The sequence below is a fragment of the Haemaphysalis longicornis genome, unplaced genomic scaffold (genome assembly GCF_048455015.1).
Source record: "Haemaphysalis longicornis isolate Haplotype H1 unplaced genomic scaffold, Haemaphysalis longicornis Haplotype H1 scaffold_12, whole genome shotgun sequence".
Lineage (NCBI taxonomy): Eukaryota > Metazoa > Arthropoda > Arachnida > Ixodida > Ixodidae > Haemaphysalis > Haemaphysalis longicornis.
Genome location: NW_027526225.1, coordinates 1,373,561 through 1,396,402, shown reverse-complemented (window position 1 = coordinate 1,396,402; position 22,842 = coordinate 1,373,561). Strand labels below are relative to the sequence as shown.

The following is a 22,842-nucleotide window of genomic DNA, read 5'->3' as shown; positions in this document are numbered from 1 at the left end:
TTTATCGTTGCTAAGTGCAGGTGACGATGTTTGCATCTTCCTTATGTTGTCGGTTGGTTGCTCTGATCCTTTGGCTTGGAGTATCGAGGCGGAGGCCACCCCAGATCCATGCGGGAGACGTTGCTCTCCATCTGAACACTTTACTCGATCTTGGAGCAGCAGGCAACCCTGGTGCCGCGCCACGTCTGGCACGGCTACTGTGAACAACCAGGTCACTTCAACAAACGGTGGCCTCTAGTTTGGACATGCTGGTATGCAGCCAAAGTGCAGTGAAGTAGAGGCTGTACAGTGGCCCCTCGTATTCCAAACAGCTCGGTGAACTTTGCCGCGCGTGATCGGGGGTGTTGTCGTCTTGGCCTCGGCATCGATTCCGAGCTGCAAAAGCAGCGCACATGGTTCCTATACCACCAATAGCAGTCTCCGTTTTGGCATGATACGGTATGATATGATGTTATGTTGCAGTGCAGGAAGCAAGAACACCACATCTATCTAAACACTCCAACAACAAAATGCTGGCTAGGCCTTGGTGCGGTGGCTGCGAAGTTGCAGAATTAACTCTGCCGACTCTGCAGATAACTGACGCCGCAGGTGGTGTCACGTGATCGCTTGCCGCCAGATCTTAGAGTCTGGGGTTGACGCTCCGAAAGAACCAACCGAACACCCAAACGCGCAGCCACTTTCCAGAGCGCTCTAAATTTGCTTTAGAGCGCTCTGGTTAATTGGTTGCAACCAATTAACCGAATACTGCTGAGCCCAAGGACGCGAGTTCGATTCCCGGCCGCGGCGGCCGCTTTTCTGATGGAGGCGAAAAGCAAAAACGCCCGTGTGTTCGAGATTTCGGCGCACGTTAAAGATCCCCAGGTGGTCCAAATTAACCCGGAGTCCTCCACTACGGCGCGCCTCATCGCCTGTGTAGCGTCGGCGTGTTAAACATCATAATCAGTCAATCAATCAATTAACTGAATACAACTTTAGTGATGCCCCACCCTGGGGTGCGATATCTAGAGTTAGTCAAGCTCTTTAAATAATCTGCCCCTGTATCATCACCCCTGTGACACATAGGCGAACTACAACTGTGAATGCCTCTTAAATGATATGTACCGGCATGTTTGTCATGTAGGTTACTTGTTCGTTTCTGTTGACCGTTTTCTTAAGATTTCCTGCAAATAATAATTCTGCTGTGTTCTTGCTTTTCATTTTTTTGCAGCTTTTACGTGCTCGGAGTTTGGTGTCAGCGAGAAAGAAATTGCCGGATCGCTTTCTTCAATGCTTTCTCGCGGCCAGGTGGCCAAATAATGATGGTCATAATTTTCAGTATACTGAAAATTATGGCCATCATTATTGGCCATCATTATGGCCATCACACTCAATGTGATCAAATAAACATTGTAAAGGCAGAAAAATGCGTCGCTGTTTTACTGCGTGGTTGGCAGCAATTCTAAGCGCCACAAAGTATTATATAAACACGCTTGCCATTCGAAGGATGTTCAGTGCATGAGGAATAGAGAACTTGATTATTTGCAGCCATTCATCAACCGCAGGAAAACTGAAAGGAGAAAGGTGGACGGATACTTCCAGGCCGCACAGAGGAAACGTGAAATGCAAAGGACGCATAGAGGACACAGAAAGTCTGTGGCCAATTTTAGGGCACTCAAAGGACGCACACAGTCTATTGCCTTCTGGAAACATACTGGACAAATGGAGGACGCATGCTATATTCTATTGCCTTTGGGAAATGTACTGTACACATGGAGGACGGAAACACAAAGGACACTTGGAGGACACAAAAAGTAAGTGGCCAAATTCCAATACAGGGGACACACAGAGGACATACATGGTCTATTGCCTCCGGGATATAGACTGTCTTTTGACTGGACGTAAAAATTTTTATAAGGGATGAGGTAATCGGCTCCACTGCCGGTTCTTACCACTTGTAGCTGCGCTGGTAGCGTTACGTAGAAGATTGATTGGTTGTGCTGTAGCCGGCGAGCAAGGCGACGCTGGACTCAGTTGGTGGCGAAGGTTTAATGCGATAAGCAAGCGGCTCGCATGCCAATATAAGTACAGAGCCCATGACGTAGCCTGTGACGTCAGTACGGCGCGTCATACCTTGGCTACTACAGGCTTCCGAATTCTTGTGCTTCGTCGTAATTCAGGTGGCTCCACGGTTTCTTGGGAGCTGGCGTCAGGCGCCTGCTGTGATGGTAGTTCCGTCATGCTGGCTCGGTCAGCTGGCGGAAGCCGTTGCTCTGGTGCAGGCCCGTCCGGCGGCGATGTGGTATCGCTGTCGCGTTGTGACGGAATGGCAACCGGGTGCGCCATGTGGGGTTGCTCAGTAATCCACAGGCTTCTGGGAAGAGGAGCAAGGCATGTGTTAGGAACAATATTGTCCGCATGCAGAAAGCGATCGTGGTCTTCGATTCGGACTATGTATGTTCATTTGCTAACTCGTCGCACAACTGTTCCTTCCAACCAACTTGGACCGTTCGGTCGGTTTCCTCGCACGCGAACGTTGTCGCAAACCTGGAACTCCCTCCATGAAGTATGGGTTTCCTGGCACTGTCTTCGAGCTATATTTGCTTCGGCACGTTTCGCTAGCTCCAGATGCAAGATGCATAGCCTCGTGCGTGGCCTGCATGAGAGAAACAGCTCGGCTGGCGTCTTACCGGTCGTCGAACACGGTGTGTTCCGGTAGGTTAACAGGAACTGGTCTACGCGATGTTGCATCGTCCGAGTCACTCCCGTGTTCTGCTCGTCCCGTAGCTGTCTGATGAAGCTCCGCTTGTCGGTCTGGACAAGCCTCTCCGCAGTGCCATTTGAAGCTGGGTGGTAAGGGGGAGTCCTGGTGTGCTGCACTGCATTCGATTTGAGAAAATTTGTGAATTCAGCAGACACAAATTGGGGACCATTGTCAGTCACAATTCTCTCTGGAAGCCTAAAAGCAGCAAAAACAGTGCGTAGTTTTTCAACTGTCGCCTGTGCTGTAGTGGACTTCATGTGCAGAACATCCACCCACTTGGAGTGCGCATCGACAAGCACTAAAAACCAGTCGTTCTTGTAGTAGGCAAAATCCAGGTGAACTCTCTGCCACTTGCGGGTTGGCCATCCCCACGATAACATCAGCACGTGTGGCGCAGAGTTTTGAGTTAGTTGGCAAGTCGATCAACCTTTTACCGTTTCTTCAATGCGGTCACACAACTTCGGCCACCACACATGGCTTCTTGATAGCATTTTCATCCGAGTGATACCTGGATGCTTTTCATGCAAAAGCGACAAGACTTCGGATTGTAAAGCTTGAGGTATAACAACCCGAGTTCCCCATGTTATGCAACCACAGTCTACCGACAGTTCGTCTTTCCGCGAAAAGAATGGGGCTATGTTGTCTTCTGACACGTACGATGGCCATCCATTCAAAACATACATTAGCACTTTCGATAAAACTGCGTCTTTTTGGGTTTCGTCACTTATCTTTTCCGCAGATGGTGGTACGGCTTCTACTGCTGAAAAGAAGTGAACGTAGTCGCTTTCGTCGGCGTCGTTCGGAAGCGGTAATCGCGATAACGCGTCCGCGATTGCTACTTGGGCTCCCTTTCTGTACACCCATTTGTAGCGATATGCAGCTAGTACTAGCATCCAGCGCTGCATGCGTGCTGCTGCCATTTGCTGAATTGGCTTTGTTTGCCCAAGAAGTCCCTCCAGGGGAAGGTTATCGGAATAAATGGTGAACTCTCGTCCATAAAGATACTCGTGAAACCGTTTGATTCCGAAAACCACAGCCAAAGCGTCCTTTTCTATGTGTGCGTAGCCACATTCGGCCTTGCTCAGAGTGCGTGACGCGTAAGCTATCGGCATTTCCTGCCCGTTCACGACATGAAACAACACTGCGCCAAGCCAGTAAGGAGAGGCGTCGCAGACTAATCCAAGAGGCTTCTTTGGGTCATAGAATGTTAATACGCTGTCTTGCGTAAGGAGGCTATTGCTCTCCGCGAAAGCTTTTTCTTTTGCGGACTAGACCCACTTCTTTTCCTTCTGAAGCAGCTCATACAAAGGCTTTAGCCTCGAAGACATGTTTGGCATGAACTTGGAATAAAAATTTATCATTCCCAGGTAAGCTTTAAGCTCACTGATGTTCTTAGGTGTGGGTGCTTTCCTTGTGGCTTCAAGCTTCTCGACGCACGGGTGCACACCATTTTCGTCAATGATATGACCAAGATATTTGGCAGAATTCAAGAAAAACTTGCATTTTTCCTTTCTCACTTTGACGCCGTGTTCCATGAAAACCCGCAGGACTGCTTCCACCCGGGCCAGGCATTCGGTATGCGATGCTCCCGTGATGAGGACGTCGTCGAGGTAGCATACCACTCCCGGTAGTCCCTTCAGCAGCTCGTCCATGATTGCCTGGAAAACTGCAGGTCCACTTGAAATTCCGTACGGCATCCGAACATACTGGAACAACCCCATGTGAGAGTTTATAGTCAGCAAAGGTCTCGAGTCAAGGTGTACCTCGATTTGCTGATATGCCATCGAAAGGTCCAGAACGGTGAAAACCTTGCCACCAGCCAGTGTCGTGAACAAATCTTCCACCGCGGGCAGTGGGTAATGGTCTGTCTTCACGCATGGATTCACCGTCAATTTATAGTATCCACACAATCGCACTGTTCCGTCTGGCTTGTGAACAGCTACCAGCGGCGTGGCCCAGTCGCTGCGTGTTACGGGCACCAGTACGCCATCCCTTTGCAAGTTTCCTAGCTCATGCTCGACAGGTTCACGAATGGCATACGGCACAGACCGCGCCTTGCAAAAGACTGGCATGCTTCCTTCCTTAAGAACCAGCTTTGCTTGGTAACCATTTATCAACCCTAGACCAGGTGCAAAAACGCTGGCATACCTTCCCAGGATGCTGTCGACAGACGGTTGCGCGTGCACCTCGTGAATGCTGTCTAGGTCCATTCCGAGGTTCGCAATCCAGTCGTGGCCTAGGAGTGCTGGCTTGTCTCCTGGTACCACGATGATTGGCAGAACTTTCCTCTGTCCCTTGTAGTCGACCAAAACTTCCGCTTGGCCTTTGACTTTTAGCGTTGCTCCGCCGTAAGTCTCGAGCAAGCTGCGCACTTCGCAAGCTGCGGCGGCTGCTTAAGCTGCCGGTAAACGCATTTCGGAACGAGTGATACGGCTGCCCCCGTATCTACTTGCATCTTCACAAGCTTGCCTGCTAACTTCATACGGTTGTTTTTCCGTGCCCACCAGATACACACCGTGCAGCAGCAGTTCTGTGCCTCCGCTCGCTCCGTCGTTCACGTAATGGGCGGTGCCAGTCGTCGGCTGCTTGCATCTGCACATGCGCGCCAAATGTCCCATGCGCTTGCAAAGATGCCATTTGAATTTCCGATAACGGCAGCAACGGGCGTCGTGCTCTTCACCGCACCGATAGCAGCTTTGCTTTGAACTGTTTCTCGGCTCGCTGGCAAACTCCGGTTTCTTTCCCGTCTTCTTTAGAGCGTGGACGTCGGCATACGTACTCGCAGTTGGTTGGAATCCCCTCGACTCCCGCTCCGCCAGTTCAACGCTCTTAGCAAAAACGCAGGCCGATTCGAACGTCAACTCCTTCCTCTTCAGTAAACCCGTCTGAATGGTGGAGTTCCGTAACCCAGCGACGAACCCGTCCCGTAAACCGTCGTCGAGAAACGTTCCGTAGTTGCACTTGGCTGCCATGTGTTTCAGCGTAATGCAAATGCCGCGACGGACTCTCCTTCTCCTTGGTACCTCCTGTTGAATTTGAAGCGCTCCGCAATGACTTGACTTGAAGGCTCGCAGTGGTCACTCAGCACTTTCTCCAAGTCCTCGAACGTCTTCTCTTCAGGCTTTGCCGGTAGAAGAAGGTCCTTGAGCGTCTTGTACGCTTTCTTTCCTATGGCAGAGATGAAGGCTGACTTTTTTTTAAGTTCTTTGATGGAGGCGAAAAGCAAAAACGCCCATGTGTACGAGATTTCGGCGCACGATAAAGATCCCCAGGTGGTCAAAATTAATCCGGAGCCCTCCACTACGGCGCGCCTCATCGCCTGCGTTGCGTCGGCGCGTTAAACCCTACAATCAATCAATCAATCAATTTTTAAGTTCTTCATCTTGTACGCCGGCTACTTTGCAATAGTGCCCAAACCGTTCTACGTATGAAGCGAAATCTTCGTCTCCTTCTTCTATGAAGGCGTCAAATTCCCACATCTTCGCCATACCTTGCCTTTCGCCTTCCAGCTGTCGTTGCTCACGGGATCCGCCCCCGCCGTTCGGTTGAGCCTGTTGCATATCTCGTCGCCATCTGTTGTAGCCGGCGAGCAAGGCGAAGCTGGGCTCAGTTGGTGGCGAAGGTTTAATGCGATAAGCAAGCGGCTCGCATGCCAATATAGGTACAGAGCCCATGACGTAGCCTGTGACGTCAGTACGGCGCGTCATACGTTGGTTACTACAGATTGAAGAACATTTATTAAGACAGGCAGACCAGAGGTCCGAGCGTGGTAAGGAAGGAAAGGAGACCCGCCGCGGTGGCTCAGTGGCTAAGGCGTTGCGCTGCTGAGCACGATGTCGCGGGTTCGATTCCCAGCCGCGGCGGCAGCTTTTCTGATGGAGGCGAAAAGTAAAAACGCCCGTGTGTACGAGATTTCGACGCACGTTAGAGATCCCCAGGTGGTCAAAATTAATCCGGAGCCCTCCACTACGGCGCGCCTCATCGCCTGCGTTGCGTCGGTGCGTTAAACTCTAAAATCAATCAATCAAGGAAGAAAAGGATGGAAATGAAAGCCAATCACTTCAGCACTTGTCCACATTGATGTCTCGATGAATTCCAATAGTTGAGGCAGTCAAAGGCCGGAGTCTTAATTGTGACCATTGCTAAATAGTCCCAGCACGACAGTCAGCGATGGCACTCTTTTACCAGTCGTGCTAGGCCACGCTTTAGAAAATACGTCGTATGTGTGCGGTTATGGACGTGTCCAGTAGAGTTGGGTCTGGTTGAGGGTTCGAGTCGGTGAAAGTACAGTGGCGACTGAAGGCCGGACATGTCCAGACCAAGTGGTAGAGGTCGGCTGGGAGGCTTGACTGACAATGAGGACATCGGGGAGGAAGGTGAGGCGTGTACCATTTACGAACTGCTTCCGGTGTGAATGTAGTGCTTCTTATAAACTTGTAGATGAAGATCTCGCCACTACGTGGTAGGGGCGGAAATTTGCTTAGGTAGCCTGCAGGAGTAAGGTTTTTAGTCGTTGGTGTCTATTCATTTTGTAGCGATGAATCTGCAACGGCGGCGATGGTGTAGACGAACGAGACGGGTCCCCGGCAGAGACCAGCGGAGTTTGAGTTAATGTACACCTCTGTGCGGCCACATGAGCCACCTTGTTACCAGTAGAGTTCGGCTCGTGGCCAGGTTCCCAGTCAAAGCGGGCAGTGATGTGATCGCGTTGAAGAATTTGCACTTGGTAGAGAATTTCATGCACAATGGGGTTAGTGGTGGCATGGGAGCGAAGTGCCTGTATGGCCTAGTAAGAGTCCGTGAAGAGTCGAAGCGAAGGTGGGAGAGCCGTAGCAGCGTCATAGAGGAGAGACGATACAGCGGCGTTCAAAGGATGCAGTTCAGCTTCAAAACTTGTTAAGGTGGGGTCCATCATGATGCAATATCCTGACAGAGCAGGAAGTTGATTGATTGTGGGGTTTTAACGCGCCGACGCAACGCAGGCGATGAGGCGCGCCGTAGTGGAGGGCTCCGGATTAATTTTGACCACCTGGGGATCTTTATCGTGCGCCGAAATCTCGTACACACGGGCGTTTTTGCTTTTCGCCTCCATCAGAAAAGCGGCCGCCGCGGCCGGGAATCGAACCCGCGACCTCGTGCTCAGCAGCGCAACGCCTTAGCCACTGAGCCACCGCGGCGGGTGAGCAGGAAGTTCGGGGCACGTCGATGCAAGGCCAACACATTGAGGGGTCACGCTGGCATCAGTGTATATATCGACTGCGCCGCCCTGCTGCGCCGATTGCATCTGCAGAATGCGTTGTCTACGCAACTGAGGGTTTCTGCATCCGATGGGGTGCGATTGCGGCGCTGTGACGCAGTCCGGTTGGGTCGAAGGGGCGATAGGCACTGCAAATGTGCATTTTATGGGGATTTTGCGTTCGTCCCATGCAATCAGTGACAGCCCTTGGCGGGTCACCGGCCTCTTGAAGGAGGCCTGTGCGTTGGCCTCTTCGATGATTGCTGAGACAGGTGGGAGGGAGACCGATTGCTCTAAACTGTGGATGGGGGTGTGCCGAGGCAGTCCGTTGATCACGCAAAAGGTGGACCTATGTAGTACCTTATGGTCTTCGTGTGAGTTTTACTGAGGTGGTTAGACAGTGCCCAGTAAGTCAGAGTGCTCACTGTGATGGCCCTGCCTAACGCCTGTGTGGCGGCTTGAGTTGCTCCTCCATATTTGTTACAGTGACGCCGAATGTTTTGAAGGATGCCTTTCCAATTTTTTTCAGGCTCTGTAGCCACGTGTTAGCGCTGTTTTTCGTTCCGATGGGCAGTCGTCGCAACATTATGGGGTCTTTTGAGGTGATTGTCGTCTGGTTCGAAATTGTCACTGAAATGGTGGGGATCGACGGAGGCGGTTTGCAGCCGTACACTGCCAAGAGCTCTGTCTTCTCTGGAGCGAACGTAAGCCCCAACTCGGATAATGGTGACGCTAGACTGTGGGCAGCCGCTTGAAGTTCGATTTTGTTATCTTCCAGAGAAGGAAAGTGAGGTGCTTCTGTCCGTATAGTAATATCGTCCGCATTAATGGTGAAGCGGGCCGTGGTTTCAGGGTCAAGCTGGCGTGCTACCCGGGCCATTGCCAAGTTGAACAATAGAGGTCCCAAGATTGGGCCTTGAGGGACTCCTCTATCCAGGTAGTGCGTAAGAGGATCCCATCCCGGGTGAGACCCCTGCAGTCGCATGGGGCGGTTTTGCAAGAAATTGCGAATCCAGATTTGGGCTCGGCTGCTAGGATAGGCTTGGGATAGTTCCTCAAGTATCACCGCCTGGCTAACATTGTCAAACACCTTTTGAAGATCGATGGTGTGGGGTCGCCTACATAAGGCTAGCCTGCGAAGCGAACTTCACCTGCTAGCGTTTGCGCAATCGTCCCACCGTAACACTTGGCGGCTCTCACGCGGCTCCCAACCCGCCGTGCGCAAAGTCGCGCGTGGCTCAGGGTTCGGGCGATCATCATCATCAGCTCGAGCTGTATGGTCGCATTTCACATGGGCTCCGTCTTCTTCGAGCAAATATGCGATAATTTCTCCTGACCCTCCAAACCTGCGGTGTCATCGAACTCAGCCAGTCAAAAGGATCATCCCAACACCACGTTTGACGCGGTGGGTGCGATTTTTGTACATTTAGGGCGCAGAACCACCCGCCAGGCCTACCGCGGCAGGTAGGCCTAACTCCCGAGAACGGCATGCAAAGCCCTTTGCGTGATGGTGACGGCACTTCGCACGTGCAAGCCCTTCATCCAAACCTGCATCAAGCTATGGAACCGGATATCACGGACAAGGAGGGTCAACAGCCAGCCACTACGAATCAAGATGACTATTTCATCGAGGTCGTGTCGCGATCTCAACACCGACGCCAACGCGGCACCATCACGCCGCCAGCAAGCACTGTGGAGCGTATCCCCAGCCAAAGCGCAAGCAGCCAACATACTGCAGACACGTAAGCCCACGTTTCGTTCTCAGCCACTCCCCCGAGGCGATTATAAGCTCGTCTTACGCCCGCAAGGTGGTTTACGCCTCCCAGAGGTGGAATACGCCGAAGTCGCACTGGCCCTGCTGAACGCGATTAAAGCTACGTGACGAAAAGCAAACCTCAGGCTTCGCATCGACTCTATACAGAATACAGCTACCATCAGCACTCCCTCTGCGGAAGCAGCCCGAGCCCTCGTTCAAGTCAAGCAGATAACTCTCGGCACCGCCGTTCATCCAGTATCACTGTACGGACTCGCTCCCGATGATGCCAGGAAGGATGTAATCCATGGGGTTCCCCTCCGCTTCACAAATAATGAAATTCTCAGCAACCTCGACCAAACTGAGCACGAAATCTATGCAGTGCGTCGTCTTGGCCAAACCACGACCGTGATCCTGACCTTTGCAGGACCGAAGGTGCCATACTTTGTATGCCTCTATGGGGCCGAATACCCTTGCTCGTTGCACAAGAAGACAGTCCCGGTCTGCGCCACGTGCCACGACGTAGGACATCGGTCTACGCCGTGCCCCCAGCCCAACGTCCAAGTGTGTCACCAATGCCGCCTCCGAGACCCGGCCCCAGACCATCCCTGCTTCCCCACCTGCGGCCTTTGTGGGGGTCCCCATCTCTCTGGCTCACCTGGCTGCACGAAGCGCTATGCCGAACCCTGCATCCTCCGCAGGTTCCGGCAAGTCGTCGCGGCTAGCCGGGACAAAGCTCGGGACCCGACCCCTTTACGTGGCTGGAGAAGGGAGTGGTCTGCTATTCCACGTTCGAGACGCCGAAGCAGATCCAAAAGCAAGGGGCCTGGCGGAGCACCAGCGGGGCCGGCTGCACACAGTGAAGACTCAAAACAAGTAAGCGGGGCTCAGACAACTTTACTACGCAAGATGTGATTGCTAGGGGGACAGTGATGCTGGGCCGTGAGGTTAGGGACGTGGCAGCGGGAACACCTCGGCGAGTCCGATTGTGGCAGGTGACTTGACGACGACACCTACTTCTCCACACAGTTGACACACCTGGGGGATGCGGTGATGAAGCACACACCACACTGCGACGCAGCAGTGGTCGCGGGGGCTGTTGAGTGTCCGTAAGCAGTTGTGGGGCGACCCAGAAGCCTAATGTCGAGGAGGAGCGCCCGGTGGGCTTCCGTAAGTGCATTCAAGCTTCCCTGAGTTATGTCCTTCTGTAACGTAAGCTACACTGGCCGAGGTTGAGCAGTTTAGCGTGGACCTTGAAGGGCTGTGCTGCGCAAACGTGAGGAGCATTGGACTGGATTAAATTTGATTGGAGTGGATGGAATTGGATTGGGTTGGATTGGAAATACAATCCAATTGCAGTACGGGTGTATACATAGAATTGGGTCTGCACATTCGCCGGTCTGCGCATTCCAGAGGAGTAACGTCATAGCTGCGGTAGACGCACTGGCACCTGTGCGTGCCTAGCTGTACGCCTCCGCGGCGCAGTAGCCAAGTCTGACGCTGTGCCGGATACGCTTGAAAGCCGTTTTGCGTGTCTCCTGGAGAGCCGTGCTGCGCATGCACGAGGAACAGTGACTGGATTGGATTGGATCAGAAATTGTTTTAGCAGGAGTAAGCATGATAATCAGCTAATCCTAGACAACCAGGAAACATACGAATAACCAGCTGAACCTTAGCTCACCCTTCGTATATTTATTTATTTATTTATTTCCGAATACTGTTAGCCTTTCGGCTGTTACAGGGGTGGGACATAAGAATGTCAAACATCAACACATTGAAATCATAATCAACACATCAATCTTGAGATGTTCCATGGCATACATTGGAAACACCGACATGGAGATTAAAGAAAAAACAGTGCAGTCGTAGTAAGCACACAAACAAATTACAATAAATCATAATAGTAGACCATGCTTACAGAAAAAAATCTTTGAGCTTTTCCTCAAATTTATCCAGTGAATCACAATGCACCAGTGGTAATGGCAAAGCATTCCACTGACGAATTGTTTTTGGAAAAAACGAATTCGCATATACATTGACACGTTGTTGCGGCACTTCATATGAGTAATCGTTTATACCTCTCAGGTTTCGTCCGCGGCGTGGCGTTAAGTATTTTGTTGTGTTTGGGTTTTGTTGTATCCTGACATAGCCAAGCTGGGCCACTGCTATTTTTTTTCATACCGTGAATAAACACAAGGGAAAGTGTGTGGAGGTGGCACCAACATAGGGGGCAAACTCTTAGTTTGCACTTCCAAGGTGAGTTGTCGATGTTTCTCAGAAAAAGACCGCTACCTCAGTGTTGGCCGGCCTTGCCACCAGGGGGTCGCGATTTGATTGCGCGTGCAAAATAACTTCGTAAAAAAACTCCTGCCTCGAATTGCCCCTCGCTTCAATGAGACTTGTTCCGGTGTGTTCGCGGGGCCCAGTGGGCTATTCTAAGACGTGCATGCATCGGTAGGTGACTATGTGGTGGTTGTCTGAGAGCCGAGGTGGTGGGGTGACGCGTATTTTTGTGCCTTTCGTTTGGTGGCGATTCAGCTTCTTGGTGCCGGGTGGTTAAATGTGGGTGGTGAGCACCCACTCCCAAGAAGTAGACGGAATATTGATATCGCTTCCTTAGGTTGTCGTATGGCATCTTGCGGTGCTGGGTACTCACTAAATGGACCCGCCACGGTGGCTCAGTGGCTAAGGCGTTGCGCTGCTGAGCACGAGGTTGCGGGTTCGATCCCCGGCCGCGGCGGTCGCTTTTCTGATGGAGGCGAAAAGCAAAAATGCCCGTGTGTACGAGATTTCGGCGCACGTTAAAGATCCCCAGGTGGTCAAAATTAATCCGGAGCCCTCTACTACGGCGCGCCTCATCGCCTGCGTTGCGTCGGCGCGTTAAACTCTACAATCCATCAATCAATCACTCACTAAATGGATGTCGACGGGTGACTATATCCCGGTTGGCACGGCGGTGCAGCTAGCACCGGAGACGCCGAGGCATAGCGAAGCCGGTGCAGTGGTAGGCTATCAATTTGACGGCACATGTCTTTTGTGAGCCTGGCGGGTCAGTCCGGTGTCCACGGAAAAACCTAAATGAACGGATGGCAGCATCCGTACAATTACCAAAAGAAAATGGTCCGAAATGTAAGGGGATAACGCGGGAGCCGACGCCAGTTGAGTGCGGTGTCGTTCGCCGCGTTGCGGTGGAATTTTAGCACGAAAGTATTTTATGTTGGGGTACGCAACCTCACCGACGTCAGTGTCACGGAAATGACATCACGAGAAAAAGTTCAATAGGCGCGGCGGCGCTAGGTTTCGAGCCCACGATCGCTCTGGCCGCAACGGGAGGTGTGAAACATTCCACCGACCCAGCCATGAAGTCCCTCCCGGGTAGCTGTACGAACGCGCCTTATGTACTTCCCTCGCACTTGTACATTCAGATGGTGTTGATTCTAGGAAAGGTGAAAAAAGCGTCATGACGCTAATGAGAGCCGATAGTTGGCGCCTCGATAGGGCAGCGTGTAGAAGCGGAAGCTGCTGTGTTCACCGGTCCGCCGCCTATGTGGAACGCCGCTCAGCTCGTGAAACAACCGCCGCGTTCCACAAGCTGAGCTCGTCGCAACGCAAGCGTCTGGCGTACACGCCACGGAACGGGACCCATGTGGCCTGCAGCCACCCGCCAGCAGGACGTCGCTCGCCAAGCACACCCACAAGACTTCTGCCGACCCGCAAATAATGCTCATTTCGCCGTAGTGTACTGTGACTTCACTAAACCATTCGCTGACAACCCGTTCGGTTTCGTTCGCACGGTTTGCGAGCGCCTGGGGTTTCAATCGTATTTACGCGTGTAACCCAGTGTCTAATGTTGATGCGTTAAACGGTGCCATACCAGGGAAATATAAATAGCGATGTGCGAGTTCATATCGATGCCCAATAAACATTCAAATGCTCCTGTGAAAGCAAATTTAACTTTCGTGTTTACCGACTCCTGTGAAAGAAAGATCAACAAGATTTTTTTATTGGGTATGAATAAGAAAAAAACAAGATGCGTAGGGGACGGAAGGAAAAAAGGGGCGTATGTGATGTGGATAACAGGAAAGAGGGAATATGAGAAGAGTACCGAGCAGGAGGGCAGGACAGCAGGAGAATATTTGAGGAACAACGAACGCAAGGAAGGAATAAGGAGAGCAAAGAGCAAGGGAGAGAGAATGAAAATAGGAATGAGGGGGACAAAAGTGGGCAGGAGGGGAGTGGCGGACAGGGCGAGATTGCGCAGGGTGCAAAGGTAAACGTACCACCGGTTTCATACAAAAAGAGCGCTCAAGACAGCACACAAAAAATTCACTCATCTCTTTGAAGTGAATTATGACGAGTGGGCGAAGCACTGGGGATCGTTCTTACCGTAAATCATTCGTGGCATTGCCCATTGGCGCATGTAAATGAGAGACAATGCGTGTGTACAGTATGTACAATTCCAATGCAATCCAATCCCATACAACCTAATGCAATCCAATCAAATCCATTTCAATCCAACCCAATGCTCCTCGCGCATGCGCTACACTGTATACACGGACGCCAAGCCCCGGACAAAGCGAGGTCCTAAGGTGCTTCGCCCCCTGAAAAAGGAAGCTACACACACCTAACACTATGGGTGTGAAGCTTCCTCCTTTGTGTACCGCCCTGAGTGCTCTTTTTATGAACAAGCCCAAACACTTCCATCGCTTCACGTAATTTGCCGATCGCAAGCGACAAAGTCAGCTGCACCGTGTTGGAAGAGAGGAAAATACTGAGGGCATGGTGCGTAGTTTTTGTTCGCGTTATCAAGTTTGTGTAAGCTGTGCAGTGGGCTTCTCAGCTGGGTGCCTCCTGTTAATTCGCCAGACTATTGGGGCGGCAGTTCAAGCCGTCACATCTGATACGAGTGGGCAGATGGTGGTGTGTGATCTTGTTGTTGCGTCGGAAGAGTGGCGGGTCATTTGCGTGTATGCGCCGATAAGGGTCAATGAACGAAAAGTTTTTCTTGATGAGCATCGTCCTTGGCTCGTACAGAACGTGCTCTATTGTGCAGGGAGATTTCAATTTTGTGTGCGTGCCGCTCGCGATAAATCCAGTACCACCCCCTTTCGTGACGGAAGTACTGTAGTGCTGGATGAAAGTGCGGCTGATTTTGGCGTGGAGGTTGTGGGGAATTGAATTAGGGGTGCACATCAGGTGCAGTTTCCACACTTCCAGGGTGTCAGCCGTGCTCTGCTGGATGGGGAGTATCCCTGGCTTGAAGTTGTGCCTGAGTGCTGCCAGTACGCTGTCCTTCCTATATCATTTAGCGACCATTGCCTCGTTTCGTTTTCACTCGATAAACCAGAGAAGAAAGCGTCAAGGTTTAACTAGGATTTATGGAAGATGAATAGTATGCTAGTACAGGATGAAGGATTTGTAGCAGTTGTAAAATGGATGATGGGAAAAATAGATGGGAGTGAAACAAACTTGGCTTTGAAGCGGGAATTGTTGAAGCAGAACGTGAAGATAAAGGCCCTAAAAAGGTCTAAGTTTCTCAAAAATAATAAAATGAAAAACGAAATGGTGATTCGTGAAAATTTAAATAAGCTTACAGAATTGGAGTGCGAATCAGCAGGGCTTTTTAAAGAGGATATTGAATCCCTGAAAGCCCAGTTGGAGGCCATGGATGAAGAAAGGTATCATTGCGCATTAGTGAGAGCGAGGGCGGAGAAATTGCTTTTCGGCGAAGCCCCCACCAGGAGGGCCATCAGTTCGGAGAAACGATGTGCAAATGGAAACATGATAACCCATATTGACCATATGGGTGTGGTGTCTAAGTATTAGCAAGTAATCAAGCACGCGTTTTGCGAGTTCTATAATAACTTGCTTGCACGTCATCCTATAGACCCGGAGGTTTTCGAAGAGGAGTTCATGACGCTATTACCTGTTGTAGAGGACGAAATCAGGACATACCTTGAGGCCTCTATTACACTCGATGAGGTTAAGCAAGCCATTGCTGAGCTAAGTCCGGGTAAAACCCCAGGCCCTGAGCGTTTGTGTTGTGCCTTTTACAAGGTACATGAACTCAGCTCCATCCTTTGTGCATTGTCCGCCGAGGCCTGTCAACCTAAAACTTCGCCCCAACCTTTTCGAAACCTCGTACTGTGCTCATCCCAAAAACGGAGGATGCAAAGAAGTTGATGAGCGTAAACGCGTATAGACCCATAACTTTAACAAATGTGGGCCAGAAGATATTAATGTAGGTACTCGCTAAAAGACTACAGACTGTGATAAAATACTTGGTAGGGCAACACCAAACCTGTGGAATAAAAGGTCGCTCAATTACAACCAACGTCCATATAACCCGAAGTATTTCAGAATACTGCGATTGCATGCAGTCCGCTGTGGCCCTGCTTGAGATCAACCTGGAAAAAGCTTTTGACCAGGTCTCAAATAAACTGCTGCTTGCTATTCTAGAGCACGTCATTGTTGGAAAGGTTATTACTGATGGAGTGCGTATGTCGTATAAGATGTGCGCCATAAGTGTTGTTATAGGCAAGGCACTCAGCACTCCAGTCAAAGTGTCACGTTCGGTGTGTCAAGGGTGTCCGCTTTCGCCCTTATTTTTATGTTTATTTATTGTATTTTTGCTTGAGTATTCAGAAAAGTGTCAGTTTACACGGCTTTCGGTTGCATTCATGCAAGTGCGCGTGATTGCGTACGCCGATGACATCGCTATTTTTTTTCGAAGTCAGAAGCAGCATAGCGGAAGCTGTTAAGACACTCAAAAGATTCTGTTCACGTTGCGGAAGCTCTGTCAACAGGAAAATAGCTTGGGCCTGTGGCATGGTAACTGGGATGCGACACCAAGCATATACGAAGGTATAAGCTGGGAAGTGACGTCTCCGAAGTATCTCGGTGTGCCACTAGAAAACTACCGCGATAGCGATCCTTACTTGCGAAGGCAAGTGCCAGCTGCGCGATAGGACGGAAATGCGGGAAGGGAACGGGAAAATGCCGTCAATGTTCGCTCGCGTGACAGCGTGTAAGCTGATTTTCGCGGCTAAAGTGTGGTACGTGATGCAAGGGCTCCACTGTGCGCGAGGAAATGTGCAAAGGCTGCACCGCGCGTTTGCCGTGTTTATTTGGGGTCTACTTGGGAGCGGACGAGTCACACGAACCTAAGTGTTTCGACGCGTCCGCTCCGGGGGTCTGTCACTGACACATATTTTTCTGCGTCAAGTTGTAAATCGCCTTGTCTTTCTGCGAGAGGTGGAAGATCCGTTTTTACGCACCGTTATTCAGGTACGCTTGAGCAGGGTCTTACCACAGTATGTTGTTAGTTCAACCCAACCATTACCCGGAGGTATTCATGGTTAATTTGCGTGAAGTCGTCCAAGCGGCTCAATTTTCGTCCACACGATTTTCCATGGAATACTCGGGCAATGTCCCAAGTAAAAAGTTGCACAGAGATCTCCTTGAAGTTTGTTTGCCAGAACTGGGTGGGATGTACGTAAACGGGTCAAAGTAATGGCGGTTCCACCTGCTGTCAATTTTTTTTAATTGCACGCCGGTGTTCTAACTGTGAAAAGTGGATGCAGGAGAAGGGTCTCTTCGTTCCGTGAAGTGTGGACTGTACCCTGTGTAAGAAGCCCGAAACAATCGAGCGTGTGTTCCTGAATAGTTGGGACGCGGTCTTTCTGCGGGATGTGCTCCAGAGTACTCTGAAAAAGGATTTCCCTGTCTTGATTGTCACGGTATATGATTCCTGTGCGTAGAAGACGGTAATGGTGCACCTTATGCTTTGTTAATGCTTTTGGTCTTTCACGGGATATGGAGGTCTCGCATGGCTTTCCGCAACAGCGATATCGATGCCAGGCCCGCCAGGCAGTACTTCTGCGGGAACGTCAGAAGGATCGTAGAAGTGTGAAGGCCCAGCCGTGTGTACCGGACTGGCTTTTGAGGCGGAAAAAGTATTGAACATGCCACGTTTTTAATCAACGTACGCGAGCAATCACAGCGTTAGCGGTTTTACCCTTGTTTTTCATGCCTTTTTGTTTTTGTTCATCACTGAACACGGCAATAAAGGGGGAAAATGAATAGAACAGCTGGGGAGACACCGGCTTCAGAACTCGAGGTACCCGGATTAAATCCAACTACAGCAAGCGTTTATTTTTCGTTTTTGAGGCCCTTGATGTGCCGACGCCTGTCATCATCGATTTGTGAAAACCCTTGCGTAAAGTAGATTTTCCTGCAGTGCGTCTTGGTGCTTCATCGAATGCCATCAGTGAGGCATTAAAAGCTTAGCTCTCAAATGCCCACACTGTAGTCAAACAGTGGCCGTAGCGCGTGCTTACAAGTGCTTTTTGGAGTACCAATTGTTCACCCGCCTCCCTTACAAAATTTTTCGCCTATAATAACGCACCGTTTTGCTTTTCCTGCTAGTGCTCGGTCAACGCAATTGCCACCGACTTACTTATTCGCGTGTTGGCATTTGTTACTCTCCAAATGGCAATAATTTAAGGCGTCGCCTGCTCCCGGGAAACAGGCATTTTCGCTTCCACGACGCCACGCTGAACCCAGCAGAGCAGAGGTGCCACCATACTATCGCACGAAGCCTATAACGGCAGACAGCCCCTGATCGAATGTGTCGCCATTTTTGTTCCGTAAGTCGGCCAGTCAGTCGGTTAATCGGCCGGTCGGCCGAAGTCAGCCATTTCGACTTGCACTTACGCAACATATATTTATAAGATGGGAAGGCAGCAACAGCCACACAAGCATTCTGACCGCCCATCTCGATTTACTGTCTTACTGTTCGTCTGTGTACTTTAGTGCTTGATAAATATTTCTGTAGCGCTAGAGTGAGGGGGAGTGGAGCTGAATGAATGAATGAATGAATGAATGAATGAATGAATGAATGAATGAATGAATGAATGAATGAAATCTTTATTCTATATATGTTTTGCCGGTATAGGTCCCCTCTCTTCAGAGAACCTGTAGGTTGCCTGTCGTCAATTCCTAGGCGGCGGCGTGTGGACTAGGTTGAGTCCTTGTCGGGAGCTTGTTGATGTATCTTGCGGTGGCTGAGGTTATGCGCGTTAGCGGAAAACGCTCTTCGAGTGTTTCTCCTGGAGTTCGACACACCGGCAACCGAGTTTTTAACAGCGGATCTGTTGTTACTGGCCGTAATTTCGCCGTTTCAGGACCGCAAATGCCTATAAAGTTCCGACAGCTGGTCCGCAGGTGCCTCGTGAAAACCGCCGAGCGTTCCCGCCACGTGCAGTGGCTTTGGCAAAGAAAAAACTGCCAAAAACCCTGAGTAGCGAGAATATTCCGAGAACTCGTGAGCGCGTGCCTCGCAGCGACCGCCGAGTCCCCGGCTTGCGCAGTGGCCTCGGCGGAAAAAAAAAAAAAAAAGACTGCAGCGTCGTCGTCAAGCGCCACCGCGCTTGTACAAAAGAACTCCCCCTTCCTTCTACCAGTTTGGGCTCAAATAAAGCTCCTTCTCTCTCTCTCTCTCTCTCTCTCTCTCTCTCTCTCTCTCTCTCTCTCTCTCTCTCTCTCTCTCTCTCTCTCTCTCTCTCTCTGCGCGAATGCTAAGGCACGCGGCTTGGGAGAGGTCTCCGCGGCAGCCGCATTCTCTAGAAACTGTTATGGATAATTGGGAGACATGGCTACGAGTGTGGCAATCATTCCCGAGACGACTTGCAGATCCCGCCACTGCGGCCTCGAGTCGACGACGAAGAGCTGCTCTAAGTCTACAATGCTGAGCATGACTTTGCATCCACCACTCGCCGCGAAGAAGACGACGACCTCTTCGATGCATATGACGACGACTACTAGCACCGCAACTATGCAAATAAACAATGATACTGAAGCTTAACTGTGTATCCGGAGATGCTCACCTACACCAGACGGAGCCACCATTCAAGACTTGCGCGTGAGTACAAGCTTTCCTGAATTTTTCTTTCGTGCTGCCTTGTAAAGCTTTCTTTTTGCTTCCACGGAATCTATTTCCACTATAACCTTGATAGAGAGGCTTCACACTCCGACAGAAGGATATTGCCTTGCGGCAGCCGGGCGGTCGCAAACGAGCTTTACACAACCACATATTTAAATTGAATTTATGTACGTTCATGCATACAGTTATTTATGAGGAACACAGACGTCCTTCGTTTCTTGTCTATTTTGAAAACGGAACAAAGGAGTCGCGTAGAATGTTTCTCTTTATGTAGCTGCAGATGGCTTTCTCTATTACAAACGGGACACAAAGGCAACGCTAGAAAATTTCTTTCGATTATTCGCCTTCGCGCTTTTGTTTACTTACGCTTTCTGTTTATTACAGGCATTGGAATAATCAAGATACATGGTTAGCGGGGAGAAAAAGGCTGAGTGAGCGTGCGTAAGAGCTATCTGCTATATTCGACAAGATAGAAGGAGAAAGAGCAAAAAAAGATGACAATATACAAAAGTACAAATTTTTGTTTAAAAATGAGGTAACTTCGGAAGCGCAACCACCCGCTAGGATTTTCAGACTGGTTTCATGCAAAGTAGACCGAGGTATAAGTTGCCTATTTTCATCTCCGGTTTGACGGCCGGGATGTTTTTCTCCATCGCAGTTGATGCCAAGAAAACCGGCATGCTTGTGATACCAGTGGCGGCGCTATTATTTAGCATGAATATTTTGGCTCAAGATGTGTAAGTATCACTGCCTTTTTAAAGAACATCCTTAGCACTTGATTGATTGATTGATTGTGGGGTTTATCGCGCCGACGCAACGCAGGCGATGAGGCGCGCCGTAGTGGAGGGCTCCAGATTAATTTTGACCACCTGTGGATCTTTATCGTGCGCCGAAATCTCGTACACACGGGCGTTTGTGCTTTTCGCCTCCATCAGAAAAGCGGCCGCCGCGGCCGGGAATCGAACCCGCGACCTCGTGCTCAGCAGCGCAACGCCTTAGCCACTGAGCCACCGCGGAGGGTCGCGTTTCGACGAGCGGCTTAGCACTAGATGCGAGAACATCAGGATGTCATTACTCTCACTTTAAATGCGCCGGATGACCACTTATCCACCGCTATCGTCAGAGGTGCTTCCGTGTAGGGGGATAATCTTCTCGGGACCAAAGGGATAAGAATCGGCACGATGCAAACCGCAGTAATACTAATAATAACAACACGACGTAAAATGCAGAGCAACACGGTCGTATGCTAAATATTGTACTTAGGTTAAAAGGAACTGATTAACAGATCTTTTAAAAAAACGCAAGTGCGTACAAGATATTGCCGCGAACCATGCATTGGGTTTGTTTATTTGTGTTTTGCTTTTACCGCCCGGCTACGCCGGTCTGTGTTATCTCTGTGCCAAGGGAAGCGCGTGTTCCATTCTTTCTTTCTTTGCCGCATGTGTTATCTGTTCTGATAGGGAGAGCATTCCGATCTAACGTGAACAGCCTGGAATAATCTTCTTGGATCTACAATGTTCTCGATGCGAATTCACGGTTCGAGAACCACGCGCGCCGAAAGATAAAAAAATTCCCGGGCCTTCCCGCGAGGGGAACACGAGTAAATGCAGAGCATTGGGGCCTCAGCACTGGTTGAAGGCAGTGTTGCTTCCATCGCTTCTTCCGTGATGCTGGAGTAGCAGACACGAGTAAACGTGGGAGCGAGCGTCAACCAAGGAAGGAAGGAGCAACGCAGTGGCTGACGCACGAGCGACCGCTAGTGCCGCTAGCGGCTTTATATTTGCAGCGCGCGCAGTAGAGGGAGAGCGGTACAGGGGGGTGAGCGCGCATGCGCAAGCAGCGGGCGCTCTTCTACGCCCCACCGCGCTGCTATCACGCACCTGTTACGCCGAGACACGGCCGGACTGGAGGAGCGGCGAGCACGCACTTTCATATGAAAGTGCGCGCCCGCCGCTCCTCCAGCCCGGCCGTGGCCAAGACCGCGACGGAGCGTTCCGGGGGTGTCGAGCGAACGGGCTGACTACGACGCATGCGCGCACCTGCTGCGGACGCGGAGCTGTGGACGCCGTCCGACGCAGGAAGAGGCGAGGTTAAGAAATGTTCTGCATTTAAAAGCCTGCAGAGCAGACGCCGGGGCATTCGATTCTGCGACGCTCGCCGACGCAAGTCATCGATGGATTTGAAGACCGGCTACTGGCAAATTGAAGTGGACGAGAGAGACCGAGAGAAGACTGCATTTATAACCCCGGATGGCCTATAGGAGTTCAAGGTGATGCCTTTCGGGCTGTGCACGGCGCCAGCAACGTTTCAACGAGTCATGGACACGGTGCTAGCTGGCCTGAAGTGGCACACCTGCCTCGTATAGCTCGACGACGTTGTCGTATTCGCCCGGACTTTCGACGAACACCTCGCAAGGTTGGAGTCTGTACTCGAGGCCATTCGTACGTCGGGGTTAACGCTAAAGCCTGAAAAGTGCCGTTTCGCGTACGAGGAACTCAAGTTCTTGGGCCACGTCGTCAACGCCGCGGGAGTCCTACCTGACCCAGCAAAAACTTCAGCCGTTGCGAACTTCCCAAGGCCGAAAGACAAGAAGGCCGTGCGGAGATTTCTCGGACTGTGCGCATACTACCGGCGCTTCGTCGCAAACTTCGCACGCATTGCAGAGCCGCTCACGCGCTTGACGAAAGATAGAACTCCTTTCAGCTGGGACAGCGACCACGAAAAAGCATTCTGCGAGCTGCAAAAACGCCTGCAAAGCCCGTCCGTCCTCGCTCATTTCGACGAAAACGCCGAAACGGAAATACACACGGACGCCAGTGATATAGGCTTGGGTGCCGTTCTCGTCCAAAAACAAAGCGGGTGCGAAAAGGTAATCGCTTATGCCAGCCGTGGTCTGTCGGAGGAGGAGAAAAACTACTCTGCCTCTGAGAAAGAGTGCCTGGCAATTATATGGGCGATTTAAAAATTTCGCCCATACGTGTATGGAAGACCATTCAAGGTAGTGACAGACCACCACGCGCTGTGTTGGCTCGCCAATTTGAAGGACCCCTCTGGCCATCTTGGGCGGTGGAGCTTGCGCCTGCAGGAGTTCGACGTTACAGTCGTTTATAAATCCGGCAGGAAACACTCCGACGCCGACTGCCTGTCCCGAGCCCCCGTCGATCCACCAG

General features: G+C 51.0%; 1 protein-coding gene across 1 annotated transcript; it reads right to left on the bottom strand.

Moving 5' to 3' along the window:
- Positions 1 to 2,120: 2,120 nt before the first annotated feature.
- LOC144161830 (uncharacterized) lies at positions 2,121 to 6,344 on the bottom strand. The gene is made up of 3 exons (XM_077692423.1): positions 6,231 to 6,344; positions 2,667 to 2,855; positions 2,121 to 2,350 (listed from the first exon to the last, which is right to left on the bottom strand). The coding sequence occupies exons 1-3, from the start codon at positions 6,298 to 6,300 to the stop codon at positions 2,214 to 2,216; spliced, it is 396 nt and encodes a 131-aa protein (XP_077548549.1). The 5' UTR covers positions 6,301 to 6,344; the 3' UTR covers positions 2,121 to 2,213.
- Between the last annotated feature and the right edge of the window lie 16,498 nt (positions 6,345 to 22,842).